General features: G+C 39.9%; 1 protein-coding gene across 1 annotated transcript in view; it reads right to left on the bottom strand.

Moving 5' to 3' along the window:
• LOC149805747 (uncharacterized) overlaps nucleotides 1–14,131 on the bottom strand; it is a 313,385-nt gene extending 299,254 nt beyond the window's left edge. Inside the window, exon 1 of the mRNA XM_089950417.1 lies at nucleotides 13,902–14,131. Within this exon, the coding sequence (XP_089806543.1) occupies nucleotides 13,902–14,063 (162 nt within the window). The 5' untranslated portion in view covers nucleotides 14,064–14,131. The remainder of the gene's footprint in view (nucleotides 1–13,901) is intronic.
• Between the last annotated feature and the right edge of the window lie 775 nt (nucleotides 14,132–14,906).

The raw sequence follows: 14,906 nt of genomic DNA, 5'->3' as shown, positions 1-14,906 counted from the left end.
TCGTGCTGCCAAAACTCGACTGAAAAGTCTCCCTTTACCTCAAGTGCAACGATGGTTACAAGAACAAGCTACCTACACTTTACACAAACCCATTCGACGCAAGTTTGCCAGAAGTCGCACCCGAGTGGAAGGCATCGATCATCAATGGCAAGCCGATTTAGCCGATGTCTCTCATTTGGCCAGCTACAATCGTGGCTACAAATATTTGTTTTGTGTCATCGACGTCTTTTCCAAATTTGCCTGGGTCGTGCCCTTGACTTCCAAATCGAGCAGCGAGTTAGTGCGAGCCCTGCAACGGGTGTTGAAACAAAGCGGTCGTCACCCTCTTCGATGGCAAACGGACAAAGGCACCGAATTTCTGAACCAAGCTTTCCAAAAAGAATTAAAGAAACGTGACATTCATTTTTTTACCACCGAAAATCCCGAAACCAAAGCCAGCATCGTGGAACGTTTTCAACGCACTTTGAAAGAACGCATGTGGAAATATTTTACGCATCACCACACTCTGAAGTACATCGACATCTTACCGCACCTGGTGCAAGCGTACAACCAATCTTACCATCGAAGCATCGGACGTGCCCCGCAAGACGTGACTCCCGACAACGAAGTGCTGGTGTTTGAGCGTCTGTTCGGTACGTCCCCGACGAGGGCTGTCCCCAAGAAAAGTGGAGAGTTGGTCGTAGGAGATTGGGTGCGCATTGGCAAAACCAAACGCACTTTTGACAAAGCTTACTTACCTAACTGGACGACCGAATTGTTTCGCGTCACTGGACGAGTGCATGGCTGTCATCCTGCCGTCTATAAATTGGAAGACATGAACGGAGAAGTGCTCAAAGGAACGTTTAATTTGCCCGAGTTACAACGTGTCACCAAAAAAAGAAGACGACGTGTACGACATCGAAAGCATTCTCGAACGCAGAACCCGTAAAGTGGGCAAACGACGTGTCAAAGAAGTCAAAGTACGTTGGAAAGGATATCCACCCAGTTTCGATTCTTGGATCGACGCTTCGCAAGTCATCGACTATAAAAAGAAGAAGTGACCATCATGCCCTTTCACACATCAGACGCAGCTACGTCGACCACTCCTTCTTCACCTAGTTCTTCTGTGCAAGATTTACAAAAACAACCCTTGTGGGTGTGGTGTGGAGAACGTGTGCCTAAAACGCAAATCGTCTTTTTCTGCCAAATCTTCGTGGTGTATTGTGTCATCGGGGCAGCCATTGCCAATTTGAGTTTGCAACAAGAAGACAAACAATTGTGGACCATTTTATTGAGCAGTTGCATCGGTTACCTGCTTCCTAATCCCTCCCTGAAATTCTCCTCGAACGGGAACCACGGGAACCTTGTGTCCAGTGCCAGTGCCAGTCACCAGTCCAACCACAACCAGAACCCCATTTTTGGTGGAGACACGCCTCTGACGTCCAGTAATAACCCCTCGGACAGCCACAGAACTCTGGAATTATGAGTCACCAAAACCAATTTTACTTAACCTTACCCAGTGACAGTTCCATGGAGGTGTTTCCCCACAACACGTTGTGCTGTTACACGGCCAAATTACCTCAGGCCATCCCCTTAGATCACGAAGCCCATTGGGAAGTGGCTTTAGTGGAAATCATTCACCCAACCCAAGTCCTCAATGTCCTTCCCAATCAAAATTTTTTTCATGTGGGAGTTCATGACGAGCTATTGCAACAGGAGTTGAATAAGAAAGTCATATATGACAATAAAACCTATAATGAGAAAACTCAAAAGTGGACCTACCACTTGTTCATTCCCCCAGGTTATTATTTTAGTGGTCAACATTTGGTCAACACCATAGCTACCAAGTTTAATGGCGCGTTTGGGAAAGCTTTGGAGAATGTCAACAAAAATGTCACCATGGAGTACCACAAAGTAGCTCGTCGCTTCTCGATGAAATTTGAGCGGAGTAAAATCATGTCCATTTTATTTTGTCCTGAATTGTTTGACATGTTGGGCGGAGACATGAACCTGAGAATGACCATACTCAAGAACAACGAATTACCCATCGTTTACGACAACGAGTCTTTTAGCAAGTTATTTCGTACCCCAGTAGAACTGAACCAAGGACTGAATTTGATGTTTGTGTATTCCGATGTGGTGGAGTATAACGTGGTGGGACACACCTCCGTACCGTTACTGCGTGTCATTCCTTTCAAAGTGGATTCTGCCGCGAACGCTGACGAGGAAGGTGGAAACACTTACCACGTCCACCGCGAATTTGTCCATCCTCACTATTTGTCAGTCAGCAAGTCGTATTTGGACACGGTCAACATTACTATAAAAGGAGATCTGGGACAAAATATTCCATTCACCAAAGGAAAAGTCACGGTGAAACTCCATTTTCGAAAACGGTTCTCTCACGACTCGTAAGTAAGTCATGTATCCAGTGTACCAAGGGGTTGCTCGACAGCGAGGACACGGTTTAGGAGACATGTTAAAATCGGCCTTTCGTTCGGTGGCCCCGGTGTTGAAACCGATGGTGACACGCGGATTGCACGCCTTGAAAGATGCGGCACTGACGCAAGGCAAAGAATTTCTCCAAAATGTCATCATCGACAAACAAAACCCTAAAGAAGCCTTCATGAGGGCAGGCAAAAATGTCTTGCTGCAAACGGGCAAAGACATTTTGGGCCGACGAGACACACCTATAAATGCCCTGCACGCTACCGAGTCAGGCATTCAGCAAGGACAAGGCAGAAAGAGACGACGAAGAAAACACCCTTTCACCAGACTTCAAGCGAGAAAAGCCAAGAAAAGAAGAACCGTTCGAGACTTAGACGTTTTCGATTATTGAGACACAGAAAAAATGATGCACCGAGAGTCATGTGCTTGTTCCAAGACGGAACTGGATATGTTTGCCATGCCCCCCACCATGATGACGATGCAAGAATCCCAGTGGGTGGAATTTCATCCCGTCTTCTCTTTGACGGATTCCGCTCCTATCGAGTTCGAAATCAAAGGACAACCCGAAGATTACATCGATCTGAATAGCAGTTACCTGTATTTGAAAGTCAAAGTGATCAAAACGGACAACACCAATCCTGAAGCCAATGATAGGGTAGCGCCCGTCAACAATTTCATGCATTCCTTGTTCAGCGAAGTGGACTTGTACTTGAATAACAAACTGGTCAGCAGCAGCATGGATACTTACCCATATCGTGCCTACTTGGAAAATCTCTTGACGTACGGAAAAGAAGCCAAGAATACTCATCTGGATGCTTGCGTGGTATGGAAACCTGACACGGCAGGTGTAGGCACGTTTAGCGACACAGCCCTGACAGAAGATGACAATCCTCACAATGTGGGGTTTAACACACGTAGAGCTAAAATTCTGCAAGGACGTAGTTTAGAACTGATGGATCGTTTGCATTTGGACATGTGGTTACAAGAAAAATATTTACAGAACGGAGTTGATATTCGCCTGAGACTGAATCGTAGCACTGCCGCTTTCCATTTGATGGCCCATGCCAACGAATACAAAACTGTTATCCAAGAAGCCAGACTTTACGTACGCCGTGTGGAAGTGTTACCTAAAGTGGGAAACGACATCAGTCAGACGTTGAGCAGAACGACCGCCAAGTATCCCATACGACGTGTGGAAGTGAAAACGTTCACCATTCCTGTTGGACAGCGATCCATGATCGAAGATCATCTGTTCCAAGGACAGTTACCCAAGCGTTTGATCGTTGGTATCGTCAGGAATTCAGCTTTCAATGGACTTCACAACGAAAATCCTTTTGAGTTTCGACACTCTAGCGTGTCCAAAATCGAAGTCAGTCGCGACGGCAAGACCTTGTGTACCCGACCCTTTGAGCCTAACTTTGCCCAGAACAATTACTTGAGATCGTACTTGTCCCTGTACGAAGCCACGGGACAGTTAGGGACCAACACCAGTCACGGGATTACGTACGACGATTATGCAGGAGGCTATGCTTTGTGGGCTTTCGATTTCACTCCAGACCAAGGCAGCGACGAGGGACATTTCCACCCTATAAAATCAGGCCAGATTCGTGTGGAAATTCAGTTTGCAAACCGAGACCCTGCTGATCCAACGTTGAACGTCATCCTGTATGCAGAATTTGACAATACGATAGAAATCAACAGTTTGAGAGAAGTCATTCTAGACTATTAGAAGCCATGGAAGACTGTTATCCCTCTTTACCTAGTGGAGAAACTTTGGACATGGAATGTAAGGAGACTGTGGAAGAAGAAGTGATCATGATGAAGTCAAGATGGCCAGAACAAGAAGCCCATTTAGTCTCCTGTTTTGCCAAACACTTGGTGGAAAAAATGACGGAATTGATCAAGAAAAATTGCTATGGATGTCAAAACGATCATCCCAGTCAAATTCAACACGATAAATGCCTGATGTTGAGTCAAGAAGAAAAATTGGACGAGTATCTGGACGAAGCTTGGAGTCTCATCTCGGACAAAGACGTGTTGCACCAGTGGTATAAAGACTTGCGTGAACATTCTTGTCCACCATTAACCACTCAAGAGATCCATCGTATCGAAGCTCTCCTGAATCAGAGTGAGGAAACAGAACGAATAACCGTTTATTCGTCAGACATTTTCAAGCAAAAAGTCAGGATCGAATTGACGACGTATTATTACCTGTGAAGAAAAAAAAAACACACAAATGGATACCTGGGAACTTTATTACCTTTTGAACCACAGTTCGTATACGGCTTCTTGGAATCCTGTCGTCTGTGCTAAAGATGAACTTCCTCATCGCAAACCTAAAGACCATCAAGCTTACGTGATCAACACGGACGACAGTCATCTCCCAGGAACCCACTGGGTAGCCGTCTACTTTCCTCAAGAAGGATGTGTGGAATATTTCGATTCGTACGGATTGCCCCCTTTGGAAGACGATATCATTGACTTTATGAGAAGAAATGCTCAGACTACCCGATTCAATAATGTGAAATTACAAGGCACAGATTCCTTGGTGTGTGGACAGTACTGTGTGTATTTTCTGCATCATCGCAGCCTGGGCTATTCCTTAGAACATTTAGTGACTCATTTTGATCCTCGTTCTTCTACTAGAAACGATGTGAAAGTAGATCGATGGTTTTGTGACCATTATGCTTATCTTTTGTCTCAAGCTAGGAAACGTAGCGTCCATCAATGGCCTAATGATTTCCAAAAGTGGAAATCACAATTTCATTCACAACGTTGTCAACCCTGATTAAAGTAGACTGTATTTGAAGAAAAATGTTTGATGTTTAGAAAAAATTGTTTGATGTTATAGTGTTGGATTATTGTTAAAAATATGTTAGAAATGTTGTTGTTTAGTGTTAAGTGATTTTTGAATAAAAAATGTTGTGTTTTGAAAAAAATGCCTTTGTGGTTTGTTTAGCTATAAGAATGTTGAATTGATGCTCTTTCATTTCTTACTATCCCTCTCATGACACTCACTGAACGTTGCGACTCGAAAACCGTGTGGGGGATGTTTTCCTTCACGTCCGCGCTTTGACTTTAAGAACCGGGGGTTGTTTCCAGTCTAACTATCCATTGTCGACTCATCCTCCTACGAAGATGTGCTCCAAACTAGCTAAGCTCAACGAAGCCTACGTGAATTTGCATAGGGTCAGACACAGTCTGATACCGAAGCCAGAAGAAATAGAAAATGTGAGAATGTTAAAAATCACTGAAGACCTGATAGAAGAGCTCTTCAGAGAAGAAATGAACAGGGAGAAAGAAGAATGGACAGAGAAGTACAGACTTCAGAGACATCAGCAACAGCAGCAACAGCAACAACAGCAGCAACAACCTGAACCTGACAGAGGCTTTGTAGATTGTCGTATCGACACCAAAGAGTTCTTCTTCTCTTTCCGAAGAAGCAGACCTATCACCAGAAAGTCTATCCTCAGAGGACATCGCATTCTTAGAAACTAAAAAAAGAATGCCATAGCAAACAAAAAAACAGCCCTTTTCAGGGCTACCCCCAATACTCTAGAAAAGAAATAACGATCGATTTGCCAATGTGTGTAGGTAGAGTAGTGTGAAAATAAACACTAACTCTTTATTGATAGTGAGAGTGTATGTGTTTGTGTGTTTGTGTTAGTAACAGTTCACGTAAGTTTAGGTCAATAGTAGATTAAAATAATGTTTTTTTGGTGTTTGAGGTGTATATTTGGGGGTTAGATTGGATTGCTTTGCGTATGTGGATAGTCTATTGAAGTGATTTATAAAAAAATTTAAAATAGTGATGGGTAGCATAAAAAAGTGAGTGAGTGTTTCTTTTAGGTCCGCGCGTTGTTGTTTCTTCGGTTATGATCTAGGTAAGATCAATTTTATGTTTTAAGGGGATGTTTTCCATCACGTCCGCGCTTTCAGTATAAATTGAAACTCGCTCGGCAGTCTAGCTACCCTTGTTGATTGATCAACACAAGAATGAATAGTAGCAGAATAAGCAAACTTCTTGAACTTCAGATACATCTGGAATATGTCAGGCGCCTGGTAAATGAACTGGCTGCGGAGGCTATAATAGAAGAAGAAAGAATAAAGAAGGAAGAGGAGGAGAGAAGACAGAGGGAAGAGGAGGAAAAGAAAAGAGAAGAGATGATGTCGTTCAATATTCCCGAGACAGAGGATTGGGGTGCTGAAGCGAATCATCCTCCCTCTTCGCTCCCCAGAAGAAAGGTGAAAGGAGACTGGGGAAGAAGATGCGTGTGCGGCGCCAGGCCAGGAAGGTGCAATCATTAGATAGTTGCATCTGGAGTTAAAAAAAACAGCCCTTTTCAGGGCTACCCAATACTCTAGAAAAGAAATAACTATTAATTTGCCAACGTGTAGGTAGAGTAGTGTGAATATAAACACTAACTCTTTTATAAGATCGTGTGAGGGTATGTGTTGGTGTGTTTGTGTTAGTAAGAACTCAGGTATGTTTGTGTGAATAGTAGATTATGGGTTTCTTAGCGTATGTGAAGAGTATAGTTAGAGTTGTATTATATGAAATGAGAAAGTAGGGGGATGTTTTCCTTCACGTCCGCGCGTTGTTGTTTTTTGTTATGATCTAGGTAAGATCAATTTTGTGTTTTTTAGGGGATGTTTTCCATCACGTCCGCGCTTTCACTATAAGAACCCACAGTGTTCGTCGTTCGCACCATTCTACGGAATAACGGAAAGAAAATGGTAGCTGTATCTGACCTGTTCAACAACTTGAGACACAGTTATTTTTGGATAGTTGATGGAGTATATGTTGTGGAAAGAGTAGAAAAGGAATGGAAATATCAAGTTACAAGGGATTTTGTGACCAGACAAGTGAGGAGTCTGAAACTAGCTATGGATCTCCTTGACGGTATGTTGGAAGAAGAAGTGAAGAAAATAAGAGGATTCATTAACCCTCCCTATGTAAGAGTAGGTAGCTTAAAGGAAGCTCTGGATAATACAACATTAGTAAGATGCTTCCTACAAGATATATTAGTATGGAGTGAGTGGTCTTTTGTGAAATGGGGTGTTAACCAACTTATAAAAGCCGAGGAACTTATGAAACGAGTGCTGACCCAAGAAGTAGAGAACATAAAGAAAAGGTGGACTAAAGAAAGAAAGGAAGAACAGAATAAGAAGAAGAAATTAGAATTCGACCAACTGAATAACAACTGGATGAAAATACAGGCCAAGTTCCGAGCCATGGGTCACCCGGACTGGCTGCCGGAAACAGAAAAGAAAAAGAAGAAAGGAATGATGGACAAAATAAGAGGATGGTGGAAAAAGTTAAGAAGTTAAAAGAAGAAGAAGAAAAAACCCAAAGGCCCTTTTCAGGGCCAGCCATATATCTCGAAAAGAGATAGCCTTTCAATTGCCTACCCCTTTTTTAAAAAAAATTTAAAAAAAAAAAAAAAAAATCCCATGTTCAATTCCCATTGTCCCTAAACAAGCCCAAACTCTATTCCCCATGTTAAATTCCCCTTGTACGTAGAGTGACCCACGATTTATCGCCATGTTAATTCCCCTTGTACGTAATCTGACCCACGATTTTTCGCCATGTTAAATTTCCATTGTACGTAATCTAACCCGGGGGGGGGGGGTCTGTAATGCTAATTCCCATTGTACGTAAAGTGCCCCCCTTAACTACTAACAACGAGCACCATAGGTGATTTTCATTAGCTGAATTTATAATGTATTATTTAACTGCATGCAATGTATTACTGAAATTGGTTTCTGTATAAGAGCAAAAATGAAACAATAGCATATTATTATTTAAAGTAATTTTATTTATGTAATATAAAAATTGAGAAACTAGCATGGTCCATACATGCTGGCATGTAACTTCTGTAGCTGGTAGAGATCCTATTCTCAGCGTAGGACTTATGATGTCCTCGTCTGTTTATGTTCGCATTTCATAAGTTTACCCTTGGATACCATCTGAACTTATATTATCACAGTTTGTTCACAACTTTGTGTATTCATACGTTTTTAATTAATTTAGCTGCAAGAACTAATAGTGGGATTATATAACCATGAATTAGCGAAACCCGTTTGACCAATGCCGTTATAATTAGAGCACTTCTGATGTCATTGACCAATTTACTGAATTTGATACCTTTCTGGAACACAACGTACATTCATGACATGAAGTGACTTTGGGATCTTGGGTTATATGGTAGTCTTGTCATATTTATATGCATTCATGTAAATTTAATTAGTACAAAGAAATTTTCTACATAATCTATTTTTATTAAAAAAAGGATATATGGATGAAAAAAATAATAGTCAAAACATTAGCATACATACTAAAACCAATATATATATATATATATATATATATATATATATATATATATATATATATATATATATATATATATATATATATATATACGAAAAATGTTAATTGCTTTGATTTTCATGATATATAATAACACCATTATCACTCGTGCAACTGGGGTTTATTTCCTTAAATGTCAATTGAACTGTTAAAAAAACCTGGGAAATAAAAAGAAACATAATATTTTATTCAAATATAAATATCACGTTTAAACCCCGGTTGAAACTTAATAATACTAAAACTGGTCCTATTCAGCTCGTAATTTGGCCGGATAGGTCTGGTCTGAACCTAGTCCGATAAATCATCCCCCCCCCCCACCAAATCTGTGTCGATTTATGATGGACGTAGTCAACATTATCACGGGTGAGGGGCTGATATATCGGTCTAGTCCAAACATAGCTAGGATGCCGTAGCCTCAACTTTATTTGTTATGGTAGGAGGGAGGAGTAGGGGTACTAATATTAGTACTAGTCGGAACCAGCCATGGTCCAAACCAGCCTATTACCATTACATTGTTCAAAACAGTAACCGCATCCTAAAAATCATGTGGTGGTTGCTATGGCATCAAAACGATCTTGATGATGATAAATGTAAATAACGTGATGTAGTTTCCATCAAGAAAATCTGGTCCTAAAATATCTCATCTATGAGGGTATACTTTCACCGTATGACGATGTGCCAACACGTATTTAAGAAACGATGTTGATGCCTCGTTCGCCTTACCCTAAAGCCGGGCCTACATTTCAGTTCAAGAGCAGATCGATGCCTGTTGTCACATTGTTACAACATACATTTCAAAATATCGACATAATGTTAATTTCCCGTTTGGGCCTTTATATTTTTGATCCTTTTTAACAAGGGATTCCCTTTTTGGTCTATATCGCAACGGGTTGATAACTATTTAGGTAAAACACTTCAAGCAAAATAATGCTCCTTGCCTTGAGCTCGACCGTTTCCAACAATGTTACCATTAAAATCGAATAAATAGCAATTTTTGAGCTTGTTTTAATTTGCACTGTATTTTGTGGTCTGAAAGAAGAGAGAAAACACCTTAAAAATCCAAGCCGCAAAAAATGTCATTTATACACATATAATTAAGAAATTATGTGCAAACACTCGTTTGCAGAAGACCATAGAATACACTAACATAACAGCAACGCCCGTAAGGCGGTGATTAAAAGAAAACTTCTTAAAATGTAAATATGAAGAATTGTATCCCCAACCCCCAACCCCCATCCCAACAACGTTTGATATATAGTGATTCTAAATGAACGTAAACATGAAGTACTGCAAGATAAAAGATAACGAAGTTAAAATTCTATAAAATGTATGTAACATAAAAGACAAACGTGATTTGTTTTAAATCCTTGAAATGTAGGATAATCTCTCTCTCTCTCTCTCTCTCTCTCTCTCTCATAAACCACATTCACTCAAGAGTCTAAGAATTTCTCTGGTAGGACATACTCATAAAGTTCCCTGAGTTCCCATAACAGAAATGTCTGCCTGACAGGGTAGAAGTCAACATACTCTAGGTTCACCTTTCTGGTGGTATATATGAGTCAGGTATGTGTGTTCTATTGGCAAATACGACGTCAACTCTGTCATTTTGTTCTATGCGAAGAATGCCTCTCTTTAATGATGGGATTGATGTTACGACGCTTTTTGTGGTTATTTCATTCCACATAATGTGACACGTATAATGAATATGCATATTTATATAACATTTGAAGTCATATAAAGAATATTCCAAGTAATCAATCGTACAGAACACTTTTTTCCATTGTGTATGAGCAAAACATATATTTGTAAGATTTCGGATACTAACGGGATGTCCAGCTCTTATGGTTTTCCAAATAATGGAAACGGAATCAGAAAAGAGGATAAAATTTGTTTTTCTGAGATTTCAATTTGGTACAACGACTTTTGTATTGTTGTCATTTCTGAGATGGAGAACTTATCTCCGGCGTGTGGCGGCAAGCGGTCCAGTCCTTTCCATTCTCCTGCCCGGGGCCTAGTAGGCACTCCTTTGGAAAATATGCACTGTTATTAATACTTATTCCGTTTTTTCTTTATTGCTTTCTGATGATGTTTTACCAGAATATGTTACTGTCATATGGAGCAAAATATATTACACCCATGTAATAAGAATGTTATTAGCTTCATTCAATAATTGTGTTGGATTTTCGTATTTAATTATTAACCTGTTCAAGCGGCCGGCAATATTAAGCACTTTATCTGTGTCGGCTCCCAGCCAAAATAAATTGGACGATCTGCCAACTGGCAAGAGCTAGTGCATTAAGTGCCATAATGTGCTGGATCTCCTTGTCTGTCACACACACGATTAAAGATGTGTGTGTGATGTTATTTGGATTTTTAACGTAGCTTTAGCAATTTTTTCAGTCATATCGCTACGATGTCTGCAGTGTGACAGTTTATAGTGATGTTTAGCACTGGGGGATCATGCCGCTGACACCAGGCCAACCAGTTCTAACACTAACCTCTTAATGCTGAGCGCCAAGCGAGGTAGCTGTTAGTACCATTTTTGTAAGTCTTTGGTTTGACTCGGTCGGGGATCGAACCCACGACCTCCCGCTTCCAAGGCGGACGCTCTAACCACTAGGCCACAGGAGCGGTGCCGATTAAAGATAGTCTGTAGATGTGTACAGTAGTTAAAAATTTTGCTACAACCTGGAGCCTGTATTTAAGACTAGATCTTAAATTAGAAACTGCTGCGGTTCCCACACTATAACCATAAATCAGACATATATCTCGTACAGATCCCGGATTACGTCCTGTGCTTGGGAATTTTGCCCTGGTTCATAACTTTGAAACTGCTGAGTTCCCTGCCTAATAATGTGTAGATTTGAAGGACACGAGGAGACGAAGCCAGATCCAGTACAGACCATGGATCTCGCCTCTGAATTTGGGGATTTACCTTTGGGTCATAGCTTGGAAACTGTTAAAATCCGTACCCTATAAGCATGTATTCATTTAATGCGCATGCGGAGATAAATGTTCTTGTGCATCCAACTCAGGCCCAGAATCCTCTCCTGTATACATTGAAATAAGTGCAGTGTTACAACATTGGATATATGATCAGGTCATACCACTAGTAGCATAGTTTGGAGGCATGGGGAGAGGTGATTATTCTTCACCTAATTCCAGTTTTTATTTTTACGCGATCAGTTGCTGTGTATGTAAATTATGTACAAAATGCACGCGGAAAAAAAATTGTGCATGAAAAAAGAATTGTACTCAAACCAGGACAAAAAATTCGATATTTAGGTCAAGTTATATCAAAAGTACATAACGAGTTCGACAGTTATAAACCCCAACCAACAGCATTATCGTGGAGTTTCTCTGTCATTTTCTTTTGTGGTTATTTTTAAATCCACTAATTTATTCAGATTGCACACAGTTGTAGTATTCACGCTGAGCAGCTAATGGCTGACGGATTGTTATCGAGTACTGAAGTTGAAGTTGAGTCACGAAGGTGCTTGACATCAAAAGACCAAAGCCAATTTCATCATAAAAGGATTGAAATTTCTCTACCTTGTTTCTAACGTCTGTCCCTAATTTGCACTATTCCATTTTCACTTTCATAGGATTTAAAATATTCGAAGTACAATTTTTTAAAATTAAAATATGCGCCTAGAAATTACGAGAAACAAATTAACTTCGTCCTAAAGTGACACAAGATAAGAGTCACGCTGCCACTTCTTGTAAACAAAGCTGAGACCTCAACAGATGTCACTGTATTGTGAGGGGTCATGCTGATAAGATATCGACATCATAGTGCTGTTTGCGACGAAGAGGGCACTCGAGTAGATGTCATAGTGTGTAATCCACTTTACAATGAAAATGTCTCATCTATGAATAAATTTCAAGTTGCAATATCATTCGGCACAACATCTTTCGTAGGATGGACATACGTATTGTACAGGGGATGCTGAAGTGTCGTTAAGGGACTAGAATATAAATTACCTCTGCACCACTCAATCGATTTCATTGATAAACAGATTTGTTTGAAAATACAAAGTTCTAATGATCGATAATTGTTTTCACGTAATTGGCAATCTCAAACATCGTAATTATTACAAAGTTTTGTCAGACCTATCAAGTTGTGCAATGTTGCATAAACATTCTCGCCAAAGGGCTGCGGCGGGTGGCGGAGTGGTCTAAGGCGCTCACCTTTACAGATCACATACATTTCTCTTCTGTCCGCGTGGATTCGATCTCGGCTCGAAATCCACCAAGCCAAATTTTTCTGCATAAAGTTGACGACCACTATCATATTTTTTTATGATATAGTCGATACGTTTATATAAACAAAGTAGATAATATCATAGTATTAAATTGCTGTACAATTGATTCAGCGTCTATAGTAATTTTGACAACATTTCTAGTTCTTTTGTCTCCAGATTTTATCAGGATAAAGGCTAATTCTGTTTCATATTTTGTTAAACAACCTTGCGATGTATGACACATACTGACCAGGCAGTAGCCTTTCATCGCAGTCCAATAAGAATGACATTTCAAGGGCAACTTCTTTAACCAATAAATCAATTTGCATCAATACATTTTCAAACGGTAGTCGATTTGTACATCTGTTGATCAATCGCATCCCTGCTGTAAGCATCAAATATTTGAATCATGTAACAAATACAGGTCACGGGGAATCATTTGGTATATTCATTTTTGATAGCCAAGCTGTATTAAATCAATCGATGTTCGGGCTGAAAATCTACAGAATTTCCCACTTTCACTGAAAATTTAATATATGTTATAATGACTTAGTTTACAGTACAGGTCCTTACAAGTAAACAATATCAACAATGGATTCAAATAAATACTTATATTACTTGTCTATTTTGCTGATATTAATTACAAACTCTATTTTGGAATATTACATTAATATTAAGAACTGGGAAAGGAGAGCTCTGATATATTCAGTATAAGTTTTATCTAAAAATTGGGATTTCCACATGCTAATTCATTTATGATAAATACGAGAGAGAGAGAGAGAGAGAGAGAGAGAGAGAGAGAGAGAGAGAATAAATAAAGTAAAAATGGAGTAGAATTAAAATCCAGATATAATACTTACCCCTTTATCAATACATAATGCTTCACATTGGGCACTGCATAATAAGGTCTGTTTAAAATTTTCATAATTGTAAGTCCCACACACCTGTATCGATTGGAAACAAAATACAATTTTAAACCAAACATGTATCAGTGATGCAGAATCAAGTCCCATTGCCATCATATGGTAAGTTTTGTGCCCGATCCCTACTCATGGTGGGAGTCGGGCCCAGTGTTAAGAAAATTGTGTCGACTATTATCTGTGAACACGTGAAATCGGCAGATCAAGTGATAAGGAAAGCCCAGTATGATAACAACAATAATGTGGACTTAGTACAGCGCATACTCTTTCGAAATTCAAAGCGCTTTACAATATTAGATAACACTTAAAAACATATAAAACGACAAGATTACAAAAAAGAAACGCCATGAAATCACAAAACAAAAACATGCTAAGAATATTTCAGGAAATTAACTTTATTAAGTCTTTAATGTCCATTCCTGTAGTCAAAATAGGTGAGTTTTAAAAACACTCTTGTACGAGATCACAACTTCCTTTCGCCTAAGACCTGTTAACATAGTCCGATACCTTATCGTACTGCTTGATAGAAGTAACACAAACCTGTGTTTAGACTGGCTCTTTGTTGTTGTAACTTTCTCTCTCTCTCTCTCTCTCTCTCTCTCTCTCTCTTCTTAATGTCCATCCTATGGACACTCGCATATCCATTATTTTTGGACATGGGGGTTGCAAACAAGGGAGTGGGGAATGAGGAAAGATTTTTAATTGCTCATAACTGTTTCACACGCTATGTGAAGATTGTTTTTGTTTTTACTCGACGTTTACTGTCTGTAAATCTGCAACTGCACAGTTTCTAATTGGTGCTCTGAGTTGTCTGTGATTTTTCATTTCCGCCAGCACAGTCTCGGCCGCATCGATTATTTTATCCTCGATTGTCACCTAGTACAGTTTAATGATCGTAATGAGACTGCTCTGTGTGGTCACAAGCAATTCGGAATAGACGCATAC

This window comes from Sinohyriopsis cumingii, chromosome 2, assembly GCF_028554795.1.
Source record: "Sinohyriopsis cumingii isolate HCF-2022 chromosome 2, ASM2855479v2, whole genome shotgun sequence".
NCBI classification, from domain to species: Eukaryota; Metazoa; Mollusca; class Bivalvia; order Unionida; family Unionidae; genus Sinohyriopsis; species Sinohyriopsis cumingii.
The sequence above is the reverse complement of the archived record's forward strand: the minus strand, read 5'-3'. Positions and strand labels throughout refer to the sequence as shown.